At 54.2% G+C, this 23,365-nt stretch overlaps 1 protein-coding gene across 6 annotated transcripts in view; it reads left to right on the top strand.

Annotated features, from left to right (window-relative positions):
* The window catches only part of LOC143981547 (immunoglobulin superfamily member 10-like), a 492,232-nt gene that overhangs the window by 32,210 nt on the left and 436,657 nt on the right, over positions 1 to 23,365 (top strand). For all 6 annotated transcript variants that reach the window (XM_077479487.1, XM_077479485.1, XM_077479488.1 and 3 more), the window contains exon 2: positions 16,927 to 17,253. In XM_077479487.1, the coding sequence (XP_077335613.1) occupies positions 16,927 to 17,253 (327 nt within the window). The remainder of the gene's footprint in view (positions 1 to 16,926; positions 17,254 to 23,365) is intronic.

The raw sequence follows: 23,365 nt of genomic DNA, 5'->3' as shown, positions 1-23,365 counted from the left end.
CACGGTCCAACAGTGTACCCGAGTACCTGTCACAGCCCATCAAAGTACCCGAGTAGCTGTCACAGCCCATCAAAGTACCCGAGTAGCTGTCACAGCCCATCAGAGTACCCGAGTACCTGTCACAGCCCATCAGAGTACCCGAGTACCTGTCACAGCCCATCTGAGTACCCGAGTACCTGTCACAGTTCATATGAGTACCCGAGTACCTGTCACAGTCCATCTGAGTACCCGAGTACCTGTCACGGTCCATCAGAGTACCCAAATACCAGTCACCAAGCCATCAGAGTACCTGTCACCAGGCCATCAGAGTACCCGAGTATCTGTCACCAGGCCATCAGAGTACCCGAGTACCTGTCACCAGGCCATCAGAGTACTCGAGTATCTGTCACCAGGCCATCAGAGTACCCGAGTACCTGTCACCAGGCCATCAGAGTACCCGAGTACCTGTCACCAGGCCATCAGAGTACCCGAGTACCTGTCACTAGGCCATCAGAGTACCCGATTACCTATTTGCAGCCCATGTCTGATAGAATATACGTTGGGGTGTTTGCTTTCCAAAATGGGATCATTTTGTGGGTAATTTTACTGTCCTGGTGCTCCAGGACCTTCAAAAGTGTGATGGGTAGGAATGAAATGAGATGTGTCATTTATGCTCCTAGAATGCCTGAACGTACTACTTCAATGTTCGGCCTCTCTATGTGGCCAGGCTGTGTAAAAGTCTCACACATGTGGTATCGCCATACTCGGGAGGAGTAGCAGAATGTATTTTGGGGTGTAATTTTTGCTATATACATGCTATGTGTTAGAAATATCTCATAAATTGACAATTTTGTGTAAAAAAAAAAATGCGTTTTAATTTTTTTCCACATATTCCAAAAACTTCTGGAAAAAAATTAACCGTTCAAAAGACTCATTATGCCTCACAGATTATACGTTGGGGTGTTTGCTTTCCAAAATGGGGTGATTTTATGGGCAATTCCATTGTCCTGGTACTCCAGGGCCTTCAAAAGTGTAATAGGTGGTTGAGAAATGAGATTTTTTTTGCTCGTAGAACGTCTGAAGTTACTACATCAATGTTGGTGCTCTGTATGTGGCCAGGCTGTGTAAAAGTCTCACACATGTGGTATCGCCCGTACTCGGGAAGAGTAGCAGAATGTATTTTGGGGTGCAATTTGTTGTATGCATATGCTGTGTGTGAGAAATAACCTGATAATATGACAATTTAGTAAAAAAAATAATAATAAAAAAAAAATCTTCATTTTGCAAAGAATTGTGGGAAAAAATGACAACTTAAAAAAACTCACCATGCTACTTACTTAATACCTTGGAATGTCTACTTTGTAAAAAGGGGTCATTTGGGGGGTATTTGTACTTTCCTGACTTGTTAGTGTCTCAAGAAATGAGGTACACCTGATGTACTGAAGGCCTGATCAGAAGTGATCAATTTTCAGTGATTGGCACCATAGTTTGTAGACTCTATAACTTTCACAAAGACCAAATAATATACACTAATGTGGGTTATTTTTACCAAAGATATGTAGCAGTATAAATTTTGGCCAAAATTTATGAAGAAAAATTACTAATTAGCAAAAATTTATGACAGAAACAAAGAAAAAGGCATTTTTTTTCACAAAATTTACGTTTTATTTTATTTATAGCACAAAAAATAAAAAACCCACTAGTGATTAAATACCACTAAAAGAAAGCTCTATTTGTGTGGAAAAAAGGACACAAGTTTCATATGGGTACAGTGTTGCATGACTGAGTAATTGTCATTCAAACTGTGAGAGCGCTGAAAGCTGAAATTTGGTCTGGTCAGGAAGGGGGTGTAACTGCACTGTATTGAGGTGGTTAAATTTCTCCAAATCAGACACTTTTTGACTTCAGCGAAACCACTTTCACAATGGCACCGGGATCTAACCCCCTTCGAAACATTATGTAACAGCTCGGAACCCCAAAAACACTTGATTTCGCTTATTACAAAACAATTGAGCTCTGACATCTCACCACATACAGTGATGTGAAAAAGTGTTTGCCCCCTTCCTCATTTCCTGTTCCTTTGCATGTTTGTCACACTTAAGTGTTTCGGAACATCAAACCAATTTAAACAATAGTCAAGGACAACACAAGTAAACAGAAAATGCAATTTGTAAATGAAGGTGTTTATTATTAAAGGTGAAAAAAAATCCAAACCATCATGGCCCTGTGTGAAAAGGTGATTGCCCCCTAAACCTAATAACTGGTTGGGCCACCCTTAGCAGCAACAACTGCAACCAAGCATTTGCGATAACGTGCAATGAGGCTTTTACAGCGTCCTGGAGGAATTTTCGCCCACTCATCTTTGCAGAATTGTCCTAATTCAGTTACATTAGAGGGTTTTCGAGCATGAACGGCCTTTTTAAGGTCATACCACAACATCTCAATAGGATTCAGGTCAGGAATTTGGCTAGGCCACTCCAAAGTCTTCATTTTGTTTTTCTTCAGCCATTCGGTGGTGGACTTGCTGGTGTGTTTAGGATCATTGTCCTGCTGCAGAACCCAAGTTCGTTTCAGCTTGAGTACACGAACAGATGGTCGGACATTCTCCTTCAGGATCTCTTGGTAGACAGCAGAATTCATAGTTCCTTTTATCACGGCAAGTCTTCCAGGTCCTGAAGCAGCAAAACAGCCCCAGACCATCACACTACCACCACCATATTTTACTGTTGGTATAATGTTCTTTTTATGAAATGCAGTGTTCCTTCTACGCCAGATATACTTGGACACACACCTTCCAAAGAGTTCCACTTTTGTCTCATCGGTCCACAGAATGTTGTCCCAAAAGTCTTGGGGATCATCAAGATGTGTTGTGGAGAAATTGAGACGAGCTTTGATGTTCTTTTTGCTCAGCAGTGGTTTTCTCCTTGGAACTCTGCCATGCAGGTCATTTTTGCCCAGTCTTTTCCTGATGGTGGAGGCATGAACGCTGACCTTAACTGAGGCAAGTGAGGCCTGCAGTTCCTTGGACGTTGTTGTGGGGTCTTTTGTGACCTCTTGGATGAGTCGTCGCTGCACTCTTGGGGTAATTTTGGGCGGCCGGCCACTCCTGGGAAGGTTCACCACTGTTCCATGTCTTCGCCATTTGTGGATAATGGCTCTCACTGTGGTTCGCTGGATTCCCAAAGCTTTGGAAATGGCTTTATAACCCTTTCCAGACTGATAGATCTCAATTACTTTCTTTCTCAATTGTTCCTGAATTTCTTTGGGTCTCGGCATGATGTGTAGCTTTTAAGGATCTTCTGGTGGACCTTACTGTGTCAAGCAGCTCCTATTTAAGTAATGCCTTGATTGTGAACAGGTGTGGCAATAATCAGGCCTGGGTGTGGCTAGAGAAATTGAACTCAGGTGTGGACAACCACAGTTATAGTATGTTTTAACAAGGGGGGCAATCACTTTTTCACACAGGGCCATGATGGTTTGGATTTTTTTTCACCTTTAATAATAAACACCTTCATTTACAAATTGCATTTTGTGTTTACTTGTGTTGTCCTTGACTATTGTTTAAATTGGTTTGATGTTCCGAAACACTTAAGTGTGACAAACATGCAAAGGAACAGGAAATGAGGAAGGGGGCAAACACTTTTTCACACCACTGTAAGCCTACTTTACAGCTCTGAGAAAAGGACCTAACGACCACGTTGACTGATGATAACTGGAGTATGATCTACGAACATACACACAAGGGCACAATTAATGTGCCGGCGCAAGAAAATAGATACAAGATCTATTCCAGATGGTACCGCACTCCTGACAAAGTACATAAAAATTTCCCGGAATTTCCCCCAACGTGCCGGAGATGCCAAGTTGCGGACGGTTCCTTCCTGCATATTTGGTGGGATTGTCCGCTACTCCAACCATACTGGAGAGAGGTCCATCGTACCATAATCAAAGTCACTACACACCACCCAGAATTCTCCCCAACCCAATACCTATTGCATCACACATCCCTATCGAAAAGAACTTATCGGAAATCACTACTTTTACACTTGATTAACGCGGCTACCCAATGTATCCCCAGACACTGGAGATCCACAACGCCTCCGACTATTGAGGGATGGTATAGACAAATTAACAGAACGGAAGAAATGGAAAGACTGGTTCACCAGGCACATGACAGACATTCTACATTCACCAACACTTGGGCCTGTTGGATACATTTTAAAGCTTCCATGAACCAAACTTCCGCTATCACCTTATGGCCGCCTTGATGTAAGGCTAAGATAGATGACTTGAAATTACTGCTCAGGTTCCCTCTTCCCTTTACCCCGCCTTGTTGCTCCCTGCTCATACCCTTACCCCATCCTCTCCTCTAGAAGGCTTAGCCCCATGTGTGCCACAGTGCCTGGATAGGAGAATGGGGGGAGGGGCTGCAGGGGGTCTCCTATCCAACTTATTTTACTGTCCCCAGTTCACCTTGTGCTCCCTGCCCCCACCCCAGTGCTCTCCTCCACCACACTCTCCTGCCCCCCCCCCAGTGCTCTCCTCCCCCACACTCTCCTGCCCCCCACCCAGTGCTCTCCTCAACCACACTCTCCTGCCCCCCCCCCCAGTGCTCTCCACCACCACACTCTCCTGCTCCCCCCAGTGCTCTCCTCACCACACTCTCCTGCCCCCCCAGTGCTCTCCTCACCACACTCTCCTGCCCCCCAGTGCTCTCCTCCACCACACTCTCCTGCCCCCCCAGTGCTCTCCTCCACCACACTCTCCTGCCCCCCACCCAGTGCTCTCCTCCACCACACTCTCCTGCCCCCCCCCCAGTGCTCTCCTCACCACACTCTCCTGCCCCCCCCAGTGCTCTCCTCCACCACACTCTCCTGCCCCCCCCCAGTGCTCTCCTCCACCACACTCTCCTGCCCCCCACCCAGTGCTCTCCTCCACCACACTCTCCTGCCCCCCCCAGTGCTCTCCACCACCACACTCTCCTGCCCCCCCCAGTGCTCTCCTCACCACACTCTCCTGCCCCCCCAGTGCTCTCCTCCACCACACTCTCCTGCCCCCCCCCAGTGCTCTCCTCCACCACACTCTCCTGCCCCCCCCAGTGCTCTCCTCCCCCACACTCTCCTGCCCCCCCCAGTGCTCTCCTCACCACACTCTCCTGCCCCCCCAGTGCTCTCCTCCACCACACTCTCCTGCCCCCCCACAGTTTTCTCCTCCCCTGTTCTTGCTGCCCCCCTGCTCTCCAGCTCTCCCCATCCTTCTCTAGCCACCATCCCAGTGCTCTCCCCCCTGTCCCCCCCGTCCCCCCCCCCGGTGCTCTCCCCCCCTGTTCCCCCCAGTGCTTTCCACTCCGCCCAGTGCTCCCCCCGTTCCTCCCCCACAGTGCTCTCCACTCCCCCCAGTCCTCTCCCCTCCGTGCTCTCCCCCTGTTCTCCTCCCCAGTGCTCTCCCCCCTGTTCTCCCCCCACTGCTCTCCCCTAGTGCTCTTCCCCCGCAGTGTTCTCTTCCCCCCCAGTGCTCTCCTCTCCACCCAGTGCTCTCCACTCCCCCCAGTGATCTCCCCCCTGTTCTTTCTACCCCCCCAGTGCTCTTCAGCTCTCCCCATCACTCTCCAGCCCCCCATTCTCCCCACCCCTGTTCTTTCTGCCCCCTGGTGTTCTCTAACCCACCCCAGTGCTCTCTACCCTCCGTGCTCTCCACCCCTGTTCTTTTTGGCTCCCCCAGCACTCTCCACTCCCCAGTACTCACCACTCCCCCTGCATTTTGCCCCCACCCATGTGCTCTCCAACCCTACCAGTGCTCTCCACCCCCCATAGTGCACTCCAGTCCCCCGTGCTTTCCACCCCTGTTCTTTCTGGCCCCCACTGGTGCCCTCAAGCTCCCCCCATTGCTCTCCACTCCCCCCTGCTCTTTGTACCCCCCCAGTACTCTCCAGCCCCCATGCTCTCCACCCCTGTTTCCCCCCCCCCCCAGTGCTCTTCACCACCCCACACTCTTAGCCCCCCAGTGCTCTCAGCCTACCGTGCTCTCTACCCCTGTTCTTATTGCCCCCCCCAGTGCTCTCAAGTTCCACCCCAGCACTCTCTGCTCCCCACCCCTGTGATCTCCACTCCGCCTCGCTCTTTGCCCCCACCCATGTGTTCTCCAACCCCGCCAGTACTCTTTGCTCCCCCTATTCTCCAACTCCCACCCAGTGCTCTCCACTTCCCCAGGACCAGAGGACAGGCTGACTGGGGCTGGAAAATGAGGACAGCTGAAGGTCCAGGTTGCCAGGGACCACTCCATCTCACAGCAGACAGATCCTCTGGAAGGAGCACAGTCCCCATCCAAAATGAGAACAGACCCTGCCTGCTGCTGGCCATCATGGATATCCTGCTGGCATGCAAGGTACCGTACCAAGCATCAACAACACACCTTCCCACAGACAGGGACTGCAGACTGGGACATGGGGCACAGGAGGGGCTGCAATGATGGACACAGTGAGGCTGCATTCATGGCACAGTAAAGCTGCATTTGATGGACACAGTGAGGCTGCATTTGATGGACACAGTGAGGCTGCATTTGATGGACACAGTGAGGCTGCATTTGAAGGGCACAGTGAGGCTGCATTTGAAGGGCACAGTGAGGCTGCATTTGGTGGGCACAGTAAGGCTGCATTGGTGGGCACAGTGAGGCTGCATTTGGTGGGCACAGTGAGGCTGCAATTGATGGGCACTGGTGAGGCTGCATTGAGCTCTTGCATCAAGTCTGCAGTCTCTGACCATCTCCTGTAGCATGTCTGCAGTCTCTGAGGGAGTCTGGAGAGGAGTCAAGAGTGGGAGCACCGCCGGGATGGGGGTCATGGGAGAAGTCAGACTTGTGTGGACTGTGGACAGGAGACTATAGGATAAAACCAGAGCCACCAAGCTGGAGCCGACTGACTGAGCCCTGCACAGTGCACCTGAGAGGAGGTCAGTGAAAGCACCGCCAGGCCAGTCAGGGGGGGGGGGTCACTGATGTAAGGGGGAGTGAATACGATAATGTAAGGGGCACTGATATAAAGGGTTTCCTCCTTATATTAGTAACCCACCCCCCTTACCTTCGAGTATTCTTTCTGCAGAAGGTGCCCCCCCCCCACGTTCTGAGTTCCTGGGGTCCCCCTTGATGATTGATCACTTACCACTATTAACTGGTAAAATGCATGGTTTTTCCCTTTCATGAACAAGAAAATAATGAAGTTATGCTGTTTGGCTGGTATAATAATTCTGTGAGGCTGGTATGAAATTTTTTCCAGGGCTGGTTTTTGAAAGCATGGGCGTCCGCAAGGTTACTCAGGTGGCTGCGTACCATGCCCATATAGCCTAGAGAATGTACATCTTTTTACATTGCAATACATCTGTTGTTGCCATATTTTTATCTTGATGAAAACAGTCTATACAGTGACAGTATGAGATCAAAATATGGTCACAACAGATGTATTGCAATGTAAAAAGATGTACATTCTCTAGGCTATATGGGCATGGAACACAGCCACCAGAGTAACTTCCAATACAAAGTGAAGATGAATTATCTGTTATATAACACATATGTATTACCAGTGGAAAGATTTTCATGAGATTGTCGAAAAGGGGCGGAGCATGAGTGGCCTTAAAATGATGCCCCCCCTGGAAAAAGTTCTGCGGACGCCCATGCTTAGCCCCCTTCCCCACTTTCCCTTATGCTTTATCTCCACTTGAATCGAAGGGTCATATCCTTCAGCATGCTCCTATGGGAAAAAAGCGGTTTATTTACGTCAACAAAACAAAACTCGGATGCGTCCATTAGACTGTGATTTGGTTTGACTTATTTCTTCAACTATGTCCAGTCTCCGAGTGAACAGCTCTAATTGATAGTACCTTCCCATCCACAGTGTGCTCCCCTTTGGGGTGGATGGCTTGCCTGGAGACTGGACATAGCTGCGGTTGACCACCTATAGATACATCCCATTATGCCAGTGTATCCGCACACACACCTGACCTGAGCTTTTGCCTGAAACAGGATATGCTACATAAGCTTCTGTCTCTTGTATTCCAGGTGATAATTGCAGAATGAGGAATGGTCCCCGTCGGGGCGTTTAGGCTATCTACCTTTGTAGTCCGTTAATATAGGCACGTGATAACTTAATCGAGTATTCGCTTGAACGGACTACAATGGTTTTGATATGTTGTTTTTTTTTTCCCTTCTTTTTCTCTTTTTGCCTTATTCTATATGCTATATATGGATTTAAGCTAAACTGTTGTTAATTGATCAATATTTTCTTGTAGTACTGCTCCATGTTTTAGTACTTTGTACAAGCTTACTACATGTGTTATTTGTAATTTCCACAATAATTTTCAATAAACTTCTTTGAGAAAAAAAGAAAAATTAATGGCTTGCACCACCCCCAGATTATCACAATGAAAGCGAATGCGACGATTCCGAAAATCCCCCTCCCACAGCTCGACCGCCAGTACAATGGGGAACAATTCCAGTGCCGCCAAATTGCGAACCAAACCTGCTTCCTTCCAAGACACCGGCCATTCCCCAGCGCTCCGCCTACCCTGAAAGAAAGCCCCAAAACCACCTGAACCAGCCGCGTCCGTGAACAGTTCCATGTCAAAGCTAGAAACCACCCTATCCAACCAAAGCGAGCGGCCGTTATAACTGGCCAAGAAAGAATCCCACACCAACAAATCAGCCTTGTGTTCCTGGCCCAAGCAGATGAAATGATGAGGAGCCCGCACGCGGGCTGTGGCCGCCGGCTGTGGCCGCCGCCAAGCGCCGGCAGAAAACACACCCCATCGGCATAATGCGGCAGGCGAAATTCAACTTGCCCAAGCTGAATCTTCTTCACCCGCAATGCCCCGGCCACCTCCCGCTGCAGATCCTCCAAGTTGTCCATCGGCAAATGCCACTCCATCGCCATGGTGTCCAAGACAATCCCCAAAAAACGCAGCTCTGTGGTCGGACCTTCTGTTTTATCCAGGTCTGCAGGCCCAATACACAGAAAGTCATCCAAATAATGGATGACAGAAAATAAACCCGAAACATCCCGCAACCGCCCATTCCAAAAAAGAACTAAACTGCTCAAACAACGAACAAGAAATTGCGCACCCCATGGGCAAACACCGATCAACGTAAAACTTGCCCTGCCACTGGCAACCCAACAAGTGGCCGCCTCTATATCCGTTTTTGCCAACAACGCCCCCTTGCCAACACGCTGCACCCATTCAACCGCCGTATCAAACGAAGTGTAAGACACCGTGCAGAGGCTGGGATCAATGGAGTCATTAACTGATCCCCCCACGGATGGGACAAATGATGAATGAGCCGAAATTTGTTCGGCTCCTTCTTCGGAACTACGCCCAACGGGGAGACCACTAAATTAGACATGGGTGGATCCCCAAACGGACCAGCCATGCGCCCCAATGCAACTTCCTTGAGCAACTTGTCTGACAACAACCGCATGCTCCCTAGCCGACTTCAAATTGTTTGCAACCGGCGGAACCACCTGAAGCTGACTATTCAACCGAAAACCCTCTGCAAACCCCAACTCCAGCAACTTGGCTGCAACCTGATCAGGATAGCGCCTTAGAAAAGGCACCATCCTTCCTACCCTCACCGGCGTCACCCCCTTTTCCAGTGTCCCCCCTTTTCCCCGTCCCTGCTTGAAGCACCGGGACTGGGAATGGGAACCCCCGCACGTGGAACACTCATGCCGGAATCGACACTTGGCCCCGAATTTGCAAGTGCCAGCATTGAACTGCCAACAGAAACCCATGCAGTTTCCGGCCGGTTGTCCGACGCCCGCCGGGCTCCCACCCCTCCCTGAAAGGGAGGCAAGGAGCCCCTCGGGGAGGACATCAGCTTCACCCAAAGACTAATGTCCTTGTGGTCCCACCGCGAGGACGGGCGGACCGCCTTCTTCTGCCTAAATTGCTCATCATAGCGCAACCAAGCAGTCCCCCTGTAGACCGATGGAATCGAGGTAGCAGAAAAGCAGCGAGCAGTTTTCCGGCGCCTTCTCCCCAATAACACTTGCCAGAATCGCAAACGCCTGCAACCAGTTTGCAAACGTGCGCAGGACTCCGCCTCCCCACGCAGCCGCAACAGCAGCGCATCCATATCCATGATATACCTGGCAAAAACCACCGGTCCGCAGGGCTCTATAATCAAACGCAGGGGAGAGCTGAAAAAACTCTCCTCCTGCTTCCTATTCCTCGGCGCGCACTGAACTCTGCGCGCCGACTCCGCCCCCTTTTCTCGACATCCCCCCTGCTCAAGGGCCCGCCTCCTATACCTTTTCCTTTCAGCCAGCCAAGCCTCACAGCCCCCACCCTCGTCATGTCGGCCCTCCCCCTAATGTTAGTGTCTGGGCCATTTCTTTAGACAACATACTATGAAATGAATACTTCCATATGTAGTCTGGTAATGGGCAGCTTCTCTCCTCCCCTCTATGTCCTGCTGTCCCACTCCCTGCTGCTACTCCCTCTGCCCACCCACACACAGCTCCTTCCCCTGCCTACCCACACACTTACAGCTCCTCCCTTTGCCCACCCACACACACACATCTCCTTTCTCTGCTCACCCACACAGTCACAGCTCCTCCCTCTGCCCGCCCACACACTCACAGCTCCTTCCTCTGCCCACCCACACACTCACAGCTCCTCCCTCTGTCCGCCCACACACTCACAGCTCCTCCCTCTGCCCGCCCACACATTTACCGCCCACACACTCACAGCTCCTTTCTCTGCCCGCCCACACACTCACAGCTCCTCCCTCTTCCCACCCACACACTCACAGCTCCTTTCTCTGCCCGCCCACACACTCACAGCTCCTCCCTCTGCCCACCCACACGCTCACAGCTCCTTTCTCTGCCCGCCCACACACTCACAGCTCCTTTCTCTGCCCGCCCACACACTCACAGCTCCTCCCTCTGCCCACCCACACACTCACAGCTCCTCCCTCTGCCCACCCACACGCACACAGCTCCTTCCTCTGCCCACCCACACACTCACATCTCCTCTCTTTGCCCACCCACACACTCACAGCTCCTCCCTCTGCCCGCCCACACACTCACAGCTCCTCCCTCTGCCCGCCCACACACTCACAGCTTCTTCCTCTGCCCGCCCACACACTCACAGCTTCTTCCTCTGCCCGCCCACACACTCACAGCTCCTTCCTCTGCCCGCCCACACACTCACAGCTCCTCCCTCTGTCCACCCACACACTCACAGCTCCTCCCTCTGCCCGCCCACACATTTACAGCTCCTACCTCTGCCAGCCCACACACACGCAGCTCCTTTCTCTGCCCGCCCACACACTCACAGCTCCTCCCTCTGCCCACCCACACACTCACAGCTCCTTTCTCTGCCTGCCCACACACTCACAGCTCCTCCCTCTGCCCGCCCACACACTCGCAGCTCCTCCCTCTGCCCACTCACATACTCACAGCTCCTCCCTCTGCCCGCCCACACACTCACAGCTCCTTCCTCTGCCTGCCCACACACTCACAGCTCCTCCCTCTGCCCGCCCACACACTCACAGCTCCTCCCTCTGCCCACTCACATACTCATAGCTCCTCCCTCTGCTCACTCGCACACTAACAGCTCCTCCCTATGCTTGCCCGCACACTTACAACTCCTCCCTCTGCTCGCCCGCACACTCACTGCTCCTCCCTCTGCCCGCCCACACACTCACAGCCCCTCCCTCTGCCGGCCCACACACTCACAGCTCCTCCCTCTGCCCGCCCACACACTCACAGCTCCTCCCTCTGTCCACCCACACACTCACAGCTCCTCCCTCTGTCCACGCACACACTCACAGCTCCTTCCTCTGCCCAGCCGCACACTCACAGCTCCTCCCTCTGCCCACCCACACACTCACAGCTCCTCTCTTTTCCCACCCACACACACACATCTCCTTTCTCTGCCCACCCACACATTCACAGCTCCTCCCTCTGCCCACCCACACACTCACAGCTCATTTCTCTGCCCGCCCACACACTCACAGCTCCTCCCTCTGTCCGCCCACACACGCAGCTCCTTCCTCTGCCCGCCCACACATTACAGCTCCTTCCTCTGCCAACCCACACACATGCAGCATCTTCCTCTGCCCGCCCACACACTAACAGCTCCTTCCTCTGCCCGCCCACACACTCACAGCTCCTTCCTCTGCCCGCCCACACACTCACAGCTCCTCCCTCTGCCCGTCCACACATTTACAGTTCCTTCCTCTGTCAGCCCACACACGCGCAGCTCCTTCCTCTGCCTGCCCACACACTAACAGTTCCTCCCTCTGCTCGCCCGCACACTCACAGCTCCTCTCTTTGCCCACCCACACACTCACAGCTCCTCCCTCTACCCACCCACATACTCACAGCTCCTCCTTCTGCCCACCCGCACACTCACAGCCCCTCCCTCTGCTCGCCCGCACACTCACAGCTCCTCCCTCTCCCCGCCCACACACTCACAGCTCCTCCCTCTGCCCACCCACACACTCACAGCTCCTCCCTCTGCCCGCTCACACACTCACAGCTCCTCCCTCTGCCCACTCACATACTCATAGCTCCTCCCTCTTCTCACTCGCACACTAACAGCTCCTCCCTATGCTTGCCCGCACACTTAAAACTCCTCCCTCTGCTCGCCCGCACACTCACTGCTCCTCCCTCTGCCCGCCCACACACTCACAGCCCCTCCCTCTGCCGACCCACACACTCACAGCTCCTCCCTCTGCCCGCCCACACACTCACAGCTCCTCCCTCTGTCCACCCACACACTCACAGCTCCTCCCTCTGTCCACGCACACACTCACAGCTCCTTCCTCTGCCCAGCCGCACACTCACAGCTCCTCCCTCTGCCCACCCACACACTCACAGCTCCTCTCTTTTCCCACCCACACACACAAATCTCCTTTCTCTGCCCACCCACACAGTCACAGCTCCTCCCTCTGCCCGCCCACACACTCACAGCTCCTTTCTCTGCCCGCCCACACACTCACAGCTCCTCCCTCTGTCCGCCCACACACGCAGCTCCTTCCTCTGCCCGCCCACACATTACAGCTCCTTCCTCTGCCAACCCACACACACGCAGCATCTTCCTCTGCCCGCCCACACACTAACAGCTCCTTCCTCTGCCCGCCCACACACTCACAGCTCCTCCCTCTGCCCGCCCACACACTCACAGCTCTTTCCTCTGCCCGCCCACACACTCACAGCTCCTCCCTCTGCCCGTCCACACATTTACAGTTCCTTCCTCTGTCAGCCCACACACGCGCAGCTCCTTCCTCTGCCTGCCCACACACTAACAGTTCCTCCCTCTGCTCGCCCGCACACTCACAGCTCCTCTCTTTGCCCACCCACACACTCACAGCTCCTCCCTCTACCCACCCACATACTCACAGCTCCTTCCTCTGCCCGCTCACACACTAACAGCTCCTCCTTCTGCCCACCCACACACTAACAGCTCCTCCTTCTGCCCACCCACACACTAACAGCTTCTCCCTCTGCTCGCCCGCACACTCACAGCCCCTCCCTCTGCTCGCCCGCACACTCACAGCTCCTCCCTCTGCCCGCCCACACACTCACAGCTCCTCCCTCTGCCCACCCACACACTCACAGCTCCTTCCTCTGCCCAGCCACACACTTACAGCTCCTCCCTATGCCCACCCACACACTTACAGCTCCTCCCTTTGCCCACTCACACACTCAGAGCTCCTCCCTCTGCCCACTCACACACTCACAGCTCCTCCCTCTGCCCACTCACAGCTCCTTCCTCTGCCCGCCCACACATTCACAGCTCCTCCCTCTGCCCACCCTCACACTCACAGTTCCTCCCTCTGCCCGCCCGCACACTCACAGCTCCTTCCTCTGTCCATCCACACACTCACAGCTCCTTCCTCTGCCCACCCACACACTCACAGCTCCTCCTTATGCCCACCCACACACTCACAGCTCCTCCCTCTGCCCTTCCACACACTCACAGCTCCTCCCTCTGCCCACCCACACACTCACAGCTCCTCCCTCTGCCCACCCACACACTCACAGCTCCTTCCTCTGCCAACCCACACACTCACAGCTCCTCCCTCTGCCCACCCACACACTCACAGCTCCTCCCTCTGCCCACTCACACACTCACAGCTCCTTCCTCTGCCCACCCACACACTCACAGCTCCTCCCTCTGCCCGCCCACACACTCACAGCTCCTCCCTCTGCCCCCCACACACTCACAGCTCCTTCCTCTGCCCGCCCGCACACTCACAGCTCCTTCCTCTGCCTGCCCACACACACTCACAGCTCCTCCCTCTGCCCCCCACACACTCACAGCTCCTTCCTCTGCCCGCCCACACACTCACAGCTCCTCCCTCTTCCCCCCACACACTCACAGCTCCTTCCTCTGCCCACCCACACACTCACAGCTCCTCCCTCTTCCCCCCACACACTCACAGTTCCTTCCTCTGCCCACCCACACACTCACAGCTCCTTCCTCTGCCCGCCCACACACTCACAGCTCCTCCCTCTTCCCCCCACACACTCACAGCTCCTTCCTCTGCCCACTCACACACTCACAGCTCCTCCTTCTGCCCACCCACACACTCACAGCTCCTCCCTCTTCCCTCCCACACACTCACAGCTCCTCCCTCTGCCCACCCACGCACTCACAGCTCCTTCCTCTGCCCACCCACACACTCACAGCTCCTCCCTCTGCCCACGCACACACTCACAGCTCCTTCCTCTGCCCACCCACACACTCACAGCTCCTTTCTCTGCCCGCGCACACACTCACAGCTCCTCCCTCTGCCCACGCACACACTCACAGCTCTTTTCTCTGCCCGCCCACACACTCACAGCTCCTTCCTCTGCCCGCCCACACACTCACAGCTCCTCCCTCTGCCCGCCCACACACTCACAGCTCCTCCCTCTACCCACCCACATACTCACAGCTCCTTCCTCTGCCCGCTCACACACTAACAGCTCCTCCTTCTGCCCACCCACACACTCACAGCTCCTCCTTCTGCCCACCCACACACTAACAGCCTCTCCCTCTGCTCGCCCGCACACTCACAGCTCCTCCCTCTGCTCGCCCGCACACTCACAGCTCCTCCCTCTGCCCGCCCACACACTCACAGCTCCTCCCTCTGCCCACCCACACACTCACAGCTCCTCCCTTTGTCCACTTACACACTAACAGCTCCTCCCTCTGCCCACCCACACACTCACAGCTCCTCCCTCTGCCCACCCACACACTCACAGCTCCTTCCTCTGCCCACCCACACACTCACAGCTCCTCCCTCTGCCCGCCCACACACTCACAGCTCCTCCCTCTGCCCACTCACACACTCACAGCTCCTTCCTCTGCCCACCCACACACTCACAGCTCCTCCCTCTGCCCGCCCACACACTCACAGCTCCTCCCTCTGCCCACTCACAGCTCCTCCCTCTGCCCACCCACACACTCACAGCTCCTCCCTCTGCCCACCCACACACTCACAGCTCCTCCCTCTGCCCGCCCGCACACTCACAGCTCCTTCCTCTGCCCGCCCACACACACTCACAGCTCCTCCCTCTGCCCCCCACACACTCACAGCTCCTCCCTCTGCCCCCCACACACTCACAGCTCCTTCCTCTGCCCGCCCACACACTCACAGCTCCTCCCTCTTCCCCCCACACACTCACAGCTCCTTCCTCTGCCCACCCACACACTCACAGCTCCTCCTTCGGCCCACCCACACACTCACAGCTCCTCCCTCTTCCCTCCCACACACTCACAGCTCCTCCCTCTGCCCACCCACGCACTCACAGCTCCTTCCTCTGCCCTCCCACACACTCACAGCTCCTCCCTCTGCCCACCCACACACTCACAGCTCCTTCCTCTGCCCACCCACACACTCACAGCTCCTCCCTCTGCCCACCCACACACTCACAGCTCCTTCCTCTGCCCACCCACACATTCACAGCTCTCTCCACTAGCTCAGTTTGTGAACAGTGAACAGTCCCGGCAGGGCTCCAGTAGCCGGGACTAGAAGCAGAGCATCGGGAAATGCGTTCAGGGGGTTCTGTATCCCTCCATAGAGAGAAACAAGTCCCTTGTAATTAGGGCTGTTTCCATCCAGACAGTTACATATATGTAAAGATATATGACATTATAATACATGTTATGGATTCTAAATTCTGATTAAGATTTTATGGGGGTATTATAAGAATTTCTGAGGATGCCCTGGTGGCTGGTGTCCTGGTGACAGGCAGTCAGAAACCCAGGCAGAGGATGTAAAAGCCGGACTGTCTGGGTGAATCCCGGACAGGTTGCAACCCTAGCTGGGGCGACATTTGGTAAGGGATACCTCGCGATTCCAGTCCTGATCAGGTGAGAAAAAAAGGAGAATGCTGTGAGCCGGGTCTGTCTTTGATTTATAGTTAACCAGACCTATCAGGTTGTGGGGGCGGAGTCACAACCCATATGTATGATGTCATGATGCACCAGGAAAGTACATTTTATATACAACTCTATAGATCAGACCAAAATGAGGAGGGAAGAGGGACAGAGGGACATTGCTCCAAATCAGGGACAGTCCCTCAAAATGCGGGACAGTTGGGAGCGATGATAAAAGAGAAAAAGAAATCCTCCAATCCCATCTACACAATCCTATACCTACAGAGGATCCAGAGGAAGGCCAAATAAAGGACGCACCAATTTACTCCAGCAGGGGAAATGGGGGGAGGAATGATTGTCTATTCATTGATGATTTATTGGTAGAATAATGGAGAGTATAGGGGTGTCAGAGGAGATTCCTCAATGATCTGAGATGGGAAGAAAACAGAGGAATCCCAGGAAGACCCGGAGGACTCTGATAGATGGAATCTGAATATTTCTGGGATCCTCATAGAGGGATATATGTTATATGAGGGGGAGGGGAGTACACTGTAACCTGACTGGGATCTGTATTCTGTCTGTGCAGGAAAAGTCCAGGAAATATTCACCCGGCCGGGATCGGACCTTCTCCTCCCCATCAGAATCCATCCTATCCTCAACCATACAGATACAGGGAGATGTGACTGGATTTACTGGACATATCAGAAATCTCATGGAGTCTGGGAGGAAATAGCTAAACACAGGAATTGTGATCCGTCTTATTTCAGATATTTCCTCAATATAAGATTATCAGAGAATGGAAGTCTGATCATATCCAATGTGACTCTTCAGAATGACGGGAGATACGGTGTGGTTATAGTGAACTCTGCAGGACACCGAATACAGATAGATGATTATGTCGTCCATGTAGAAGGTAAGTCCAGAAGATTGTACAGCGCTGTGTATGGGGGTCACATGACTGAAGACAATGGGTGTCATTTTAGTGGGGGATTTAGTGTTGGGGGAGGGGTGCACACCTGATTATAGGTAAGGATGGGGGAGGGGCATGCTGTGTATATATTGGACCTGATCAATGGAAATGATTGTCTCTCTTAGTTCCAGTATCGGTTCTGCTCCTCCATGTCTTATGTCTCCGGAATGGCAGCGCTGAGATCTCCTGCAGGGTGGAGGAGGGGTCTACGCCAAATATCAGTCTATCTGTGATTGGAGGATCCCAGGAGAGATATTGCACATCCGCCAATAACATTACAGCCATTGTGGGGTCCCCGGGGCCCTGGAACATCACCTGTACTGTGGAGAATGGGGTCAGCCAATCAGAGGAGAGCAGAGGCGGGGGGGTCACCTATCCAGGGGAGGAGAGATCGGTAGATGGGCACAGAGACATTTAAAGTGGTTGTAAACCCTTACAAACCACTTTAACCTACAGGTGATCCTAGATTAAGTCTTACTTGTAGGTCCAAGAAATATCTCCTAAACCTATACGGTTTTGGAGATATTTACAAAAAGACAGTGGCACACAGGTGCACTGGGCAGGCTGCAGATCGCGGCAATATGGCGCTCGAGTCGGCTCCCGTGTGCATGCGTGGGAGTGACGTCATCGTGGCTCCGGCGAATCACAGCGCCGGAGCAGTGAGACCCGGAAGTCAGTCTGGGATACATGGCAGCGGCAAACATGAAGACGGAGGACCGATTCGGGGGCTTTGTTCTCAGGTAAGTTATTCATAATGAGCTAGTATACTATGCATACTAGCTCATTATGCCTTTGCCGTGCAGGTTGCATTTTTTTTAACTGCCTTTACTTCCTCTTTAAACAGAGCAGGTGGGAGGGGCAACAACAAATAAGCTCCACCCACTGACTGAATAGAGACTATGAAATATATACAGAAATGATAGATTTACATTACAGGTTTTATTTTTTAGTCCTGATCATAATAAAATAAAAACACAATATTTCCCCTTCACTGTGTTTGTTCTCAGAGGACAGGAAAAGTAAGCCCGGAGCAAAGAAAGAAACCGCATAGGCGCAGGGCGGCATGACAGGGTTAACAGGGACGTCCAGGAGTCAGGAGAGGGCGGTACTGTTATCGGACTGGGAGGGGAGGAGCAGAGGTAATGTGCAGAGGGGGCGGCTCCTCCCCTCCTCAGTCTGCTGATCTCAAGCGAGCTTGGAGGAGCTTTTTGCCAGGCTGCGGGCTGAATCGGCATCCAGGGGCCCTGGATGGCTGGAAACACGGCTGGCGGCGGCGCTGGGTGAGTCTACCCCAGCGGCAGAGCGGAATGGATGGGAGACGGCGCGAGCACGGCGTGAGCGGCCGCCGGATCGATTTGCACCTGACCCCCCTCCCTCCCCCCTCCCTGGGACTAGTAGTTCACGTGGCCAGGATACCAGACCCTCCTCAGGCCCGCCCGCGGAGCGGACGGCGGGGCCTTCTGCGGGGGGGGGGGGGGGGGCTCCAGAAAACCTCTATCTGGTTTTCAGCAGGGAGGTGGGGGGCGTTTTCAAGGCCAGGACAGGTGCTGGGAGGGCCAGGAGGCCACAGGCTGTGCGGGAGGCCCCAGCTCCAGGAATGGCGGGGGCGGAGCTTGCACGTGGGACACCCGGGAGGATGGCTGCAGGGCTTCAGGGACGTGCAGCATGTGGCCCCTCTGGGATGGACAGGTGGCAGGGGCTCCCTGTGGGGGGTCGCTGGGCTGAGGCTGACTGAGGAGAGTTTATGGCGTTAGGCAGTGGTCTGGAACGGCACTGTGAAGGGGGGCGAGCGGGTCACGGCAAGTCGTTGGGCAAGTCATCGAGCGGATCTGGTGTGCTGCAGAGGAATTGGAAGGTCCGCGGAGGGCAGTCGGCGAGTGAGACAGAGCTGGCGGAAGGTCGCTCGGAGGGGGAGCTGTCGCAGTCGGAGGACGATGGGCAGCAGGAGCTTTTGGCGGTGGTGGACTCGGGACCTTCGGCTGGTGGGACTCCATCCAGGCAACGCAGTGAGTCCACTCATGATTTGTCTGCTCTGAATGTTGCTGTGGGGGGTGATATGGGGCGTGGGGCAGGTCCGCAAGGGGCGGCCAGTTGGGGCCGCTCCTACTACGCCGGTCGCGTTGGTACCAGACCGCGCAGTGGCGGATACGGGTTTGCGGGGTTTTCTGGCGGGTTGGAAGGAGCTGGTTCAACGGTTTGAGCCGGGCGTGGGGGGGGACTGCCCCCTGCGGCGGCATGGGTGGCACCGGGTACAGGGCTTGGGAGGAATGGGGGAGGGGGGGTGGGTCGGGGGGTCAGGCGATCGTGGCTGCAGCACCGGCAGCGCCTGCGGCTCCGGTGGCGGGGGTGGCTGACCTGGGGGTGGAAAAGACGCCTGCGGGGGGGTGCCCACTGGGCCCGCTAAAAAACAGGATTTGGTTCGCCTAGCAGATGCGGCAAAATGTGAGGTTTATGTCTGCTTCGAGGGGCCCCTTGGGGCCCATCTGAAGCTGGAGGTTAGGGAGAAGATATGGAGAGGCGCATACGTGGAGATTTTCGCCCTCCTGCCATTGGGGAAATTTAATCTCGATAGGGCGAGTCCGGAGGACCACAAGGAGGACGAGGAGAAGAGGAGATATAGGCTCATTCCTCGGACATTTACGAATTGGCTGCAGGCATTCGACATATTAGCTAGCGTGATAGGGGAGAGGAACCCGGAACGCTGTTCTGTGCTGTTTTACTACCTCCTTGACGCCGTGGGAGAGGCCTACAGAGTCTACGGGGGAACGTCTTGGTTGCATTATGACGGGCAATTTCGTCAGCGGAGGGCTATTCGCCCCTCCTGGAGATGGGATCATAAGGACATCAGCTTATGGATGCGCCTTATGACCTCGGCGAGGTCGCCTAGCCAGTTTTTTCACGGTGGGGCCGGTGGGTCCACTAACCCCGGACAATTGGCCACAAGAAAGAAAGGGGTGTGCTGGCAGTTTAAGGAGGGCTCCTGCAAGTTCGGAGGGTCATGCAAGTACAAGCATGAGTGCTCGGGATGTGGCGGGGGGGGCACCCCTTGTCCCGCTGCTTTAGACAGGGAAAAGGTAAGCCCGGCGATGCTGTTGAAAATGGGGACCACGCCGGTGAGAGTGGGAAGGATGCTGCCTTTCCTCGCTAGATATCCGGATCGGGAGGCCGTGCAGTTGTTGGCCCGGGGGTTTGGAGAGGGTTTTCGGATTCCGGCGCATTTGGGTGAGGCGCCCCCCTTGGCGCGCAATATGCGGTCGGCGTTACAACATGCCGGGGTGGTATCCCCGGGGTGGTATCGGACAAATTGCAAAAAGATGTGTTGCGCCCATTCCGAATTAGGTGGTGTCGCCGTTGGGCGTGGTGCCCAAAAAGGAGCCCAACAAATTTAGACTCATTCATCATCTGTCGTATCCGAAGGGGGGATCGGTGAACGACGCAATTGATCCCGCAATTTGCGCGGTGTCATATACGACGCAGCGTTTTTTTGGGTGAGGAAGTATTGGGAAAGGGGCACTGATGGTGAAGACTGATATTGAATCGGCTTTCCGCCTGCCTCCCGTGCATCCTGAAAGCTTCCGGCTGTTGGGCTGTCAGTGGCAGGAAGAATTCTATGTCGATCGCTGTTTGCCTATGGGCTGTTCCATCTCTTGTGCGCTGTTCAAAGAATTTAGTTCATTCCTTGAGTGGGTGTGCGGGACGTCGCGGGACTGAATTCGGTAATACATTACCTGGACGACTTCCTCTGCGTGGGCCCGCCTGCTTCAGAGGTTTGCGCAGTATTGTTGGCTACGTGGGAACATGTTGCCGAGAAGTTCGGAATTCCCTTGGCGCCGGACAGGACGGAAGGTCCGCGCACGGTGCTGAGTTTCTTGGGCATTATCTTGGATTCGGAGAGGATGGGATGTAGGCTGCCGGAGGAGAAGTTGACGGCGCTACAGGCGGAGATTCGGGGGATGTTGGGGCTGCGCAAGGTGCAGCTTAGGCCGTTACAATCGTTGTTGGGTAAGTTGAACTTCGCGTGTCGCATCCTGCCAATGGGGAGGGTGTTTAGCCGACGGCTGTCGGCTAGCATCGCGGGGGCCTCTTCGCCCAAGCACTATGTGCGTCTGTTGAAAGCACATAGGGAGGATCTGGTGACATGGCACACGTTCCTGGCTAACTTTAACGGCAGGGCGCTGTGGGTGTCGGGCCCGGTCAGCAATTTTGATCTGGAGCTGTACACGGACGCAGCAGGGGCGGCTGGCTTGGGTGCTTTTTTCCAAGGGAAGTGGAGCGCTGGGCCATGGCCGGAGTCCTGGAAGGAGGCAGGTCTGCTTAAGAACATATTGCTGCTTCCTCGCCGCCAGAGCCACTTTTTCCAGTGGTTCTGGCGGCGAGGCGTTTCGGAATTTGAAAGTTCGGTTTCATGGGGATAACTTGGGGGTAGTTCAAGCGATCAACAAGTTATCGGTGGCATCTCCGCCGGTGGTCAAGTTGATCGGGCACCTCGTGTTGCGCTGTTTACAGTTAAATGTGTTTGTTTATTTATGCTGTACATCTTCCGGGGGTGGAGAACGTTATCGCTGATGCTTGGTCTCGCTTCCAGTGGGACAAGTTTCGGGAGTTGGCACTGGGGGCGGAGGAGCGCGGGGTTCCTTGTCCGGAATGGCTGTGGAGGATTGCTTTGGCAGAGTAGCCGGCTGGATCAGGCGGACGGTGAGCGAGGCTACATGGTCAGCATATAGTAAAAGTGTGGGCGGAATGGGCCGCCCTCGTACAGCAGGTTACTGAGGGGCAGGAGGATCAGGATTTACGTTTACTGGTGAGTTATTTTGTTTCCAGGAATTTGGAGTTGGGAGTGTTCGTGTTGGGGCTTAATAAAAAGTTGGCTGGGCTGGCATTTTGGTTCAAGTTGAGGGGTTTACCTGACAGGACTAAAGATGTTTGGGTCAGACAGGTGATGAAAGGTTATCGGCGCTCTCACCCAAGCGGGAATACCAAGCGCCCGGTTTCGTTTGAACTTTTGGCTGAGCCCGTCGCAGCCGCGACAAGGGGGTTTGGGGATGGCTGAGGTGGTGTGTGAGGGGGACCGGCTGTCCATTTTGGTGAGCCGGTCAAAAATGGATCAGCGGGGCAAGGGTAAGACGGTGCAGGTGTTCGCACTGCCTGGATCGCCCTTGTGCCCTATTGGGTTAGTGTGCGGCTTCTTGAGCGTGCGCTCTGGAAGAGGGTGGGTCGTTTTTTGGCACATCAGGATGGCTTGTCACTCTCGAGATTTCAATTTACGGCAGTTTTTAAGAAGTGCCTGGTGGCGTTGGGTTTGGGGGATCAAAGATTTTCCTCCCATTCCTTCCGCATTGGGGCGGCGACGGAGGCAGTCAGATGGGGGTTGGACGAGGCGGCGGTGAAGCGAATCGGGAGATGGGAATCTGGGCATTTCCTGTCGTACGTCCGCCCGCATTTATTGGTGGTGTAACTTCGTCTGGGAATGTATGGGTGTTTATGCTGTATTATGTTAAGTATTGTGGTTGGGTTATTTTCTTCTCTTCCTTTCTTACAGGCGGACGACAGGGGTTGGTGTGGATAGTTGGCCACTCGTATGTTTTGTTGGGGGGCCAGACGGGGTGATGCTCGCCCGGAGGGCCGGCAACTTGGGTTTTCCTGACAGGAGGCAGTTATCCGGTGGCTGGGTGTACCGGGCATGCTGTGGGGTAGGGCGGTGGCGGATGAGCATAGATTTGCACGCTTAGACGGGCCTCCGGATGTGCTGGTATTGCACGTGGGGCGGCAACGACTTGGGTGTGAAGACTATGCTGGATTTGGTGAAGGACATTAAACTTGATTTTGGCATCTCCGCCTTGTTTTTCCACGCATGATAATTGTGTGGTCGGACATGGTGGGTAGGACATCCTGGAGGTTTGCGAGATCAGTGGACAAAATTAACAGGGCCAGGAAAAAAGTTAATAAAGAGGTCAGTAGTTTTGTGGTCCGGAATGGGGGGTTGGCGGCAAGGCACTTAGCATTGGAATTGGACACTTGGCGCTATCTGGAAAGGGATGGGGTGCACCTGAATGAC

This window comes from Lithobates pipiens, unplaced genomic scaffold (genome assembly GCF_037356315.1).
Source record: "Lithobates pipiens isolate NorthernLeopardFrog02 unplaced genomic scaffold, aLitPip1_a1.2 Scaffold_16, whole genome shotgun sequence".
Lineage (NCBI taxonomy): Eukaryota > Metazoa > Chordata > Amphibia > Anura > Ranidae > Lithobates > Lithobates pipiens.
This window is presented reverse-complemented; position numbering and strand designations above follow the sequence as displayed.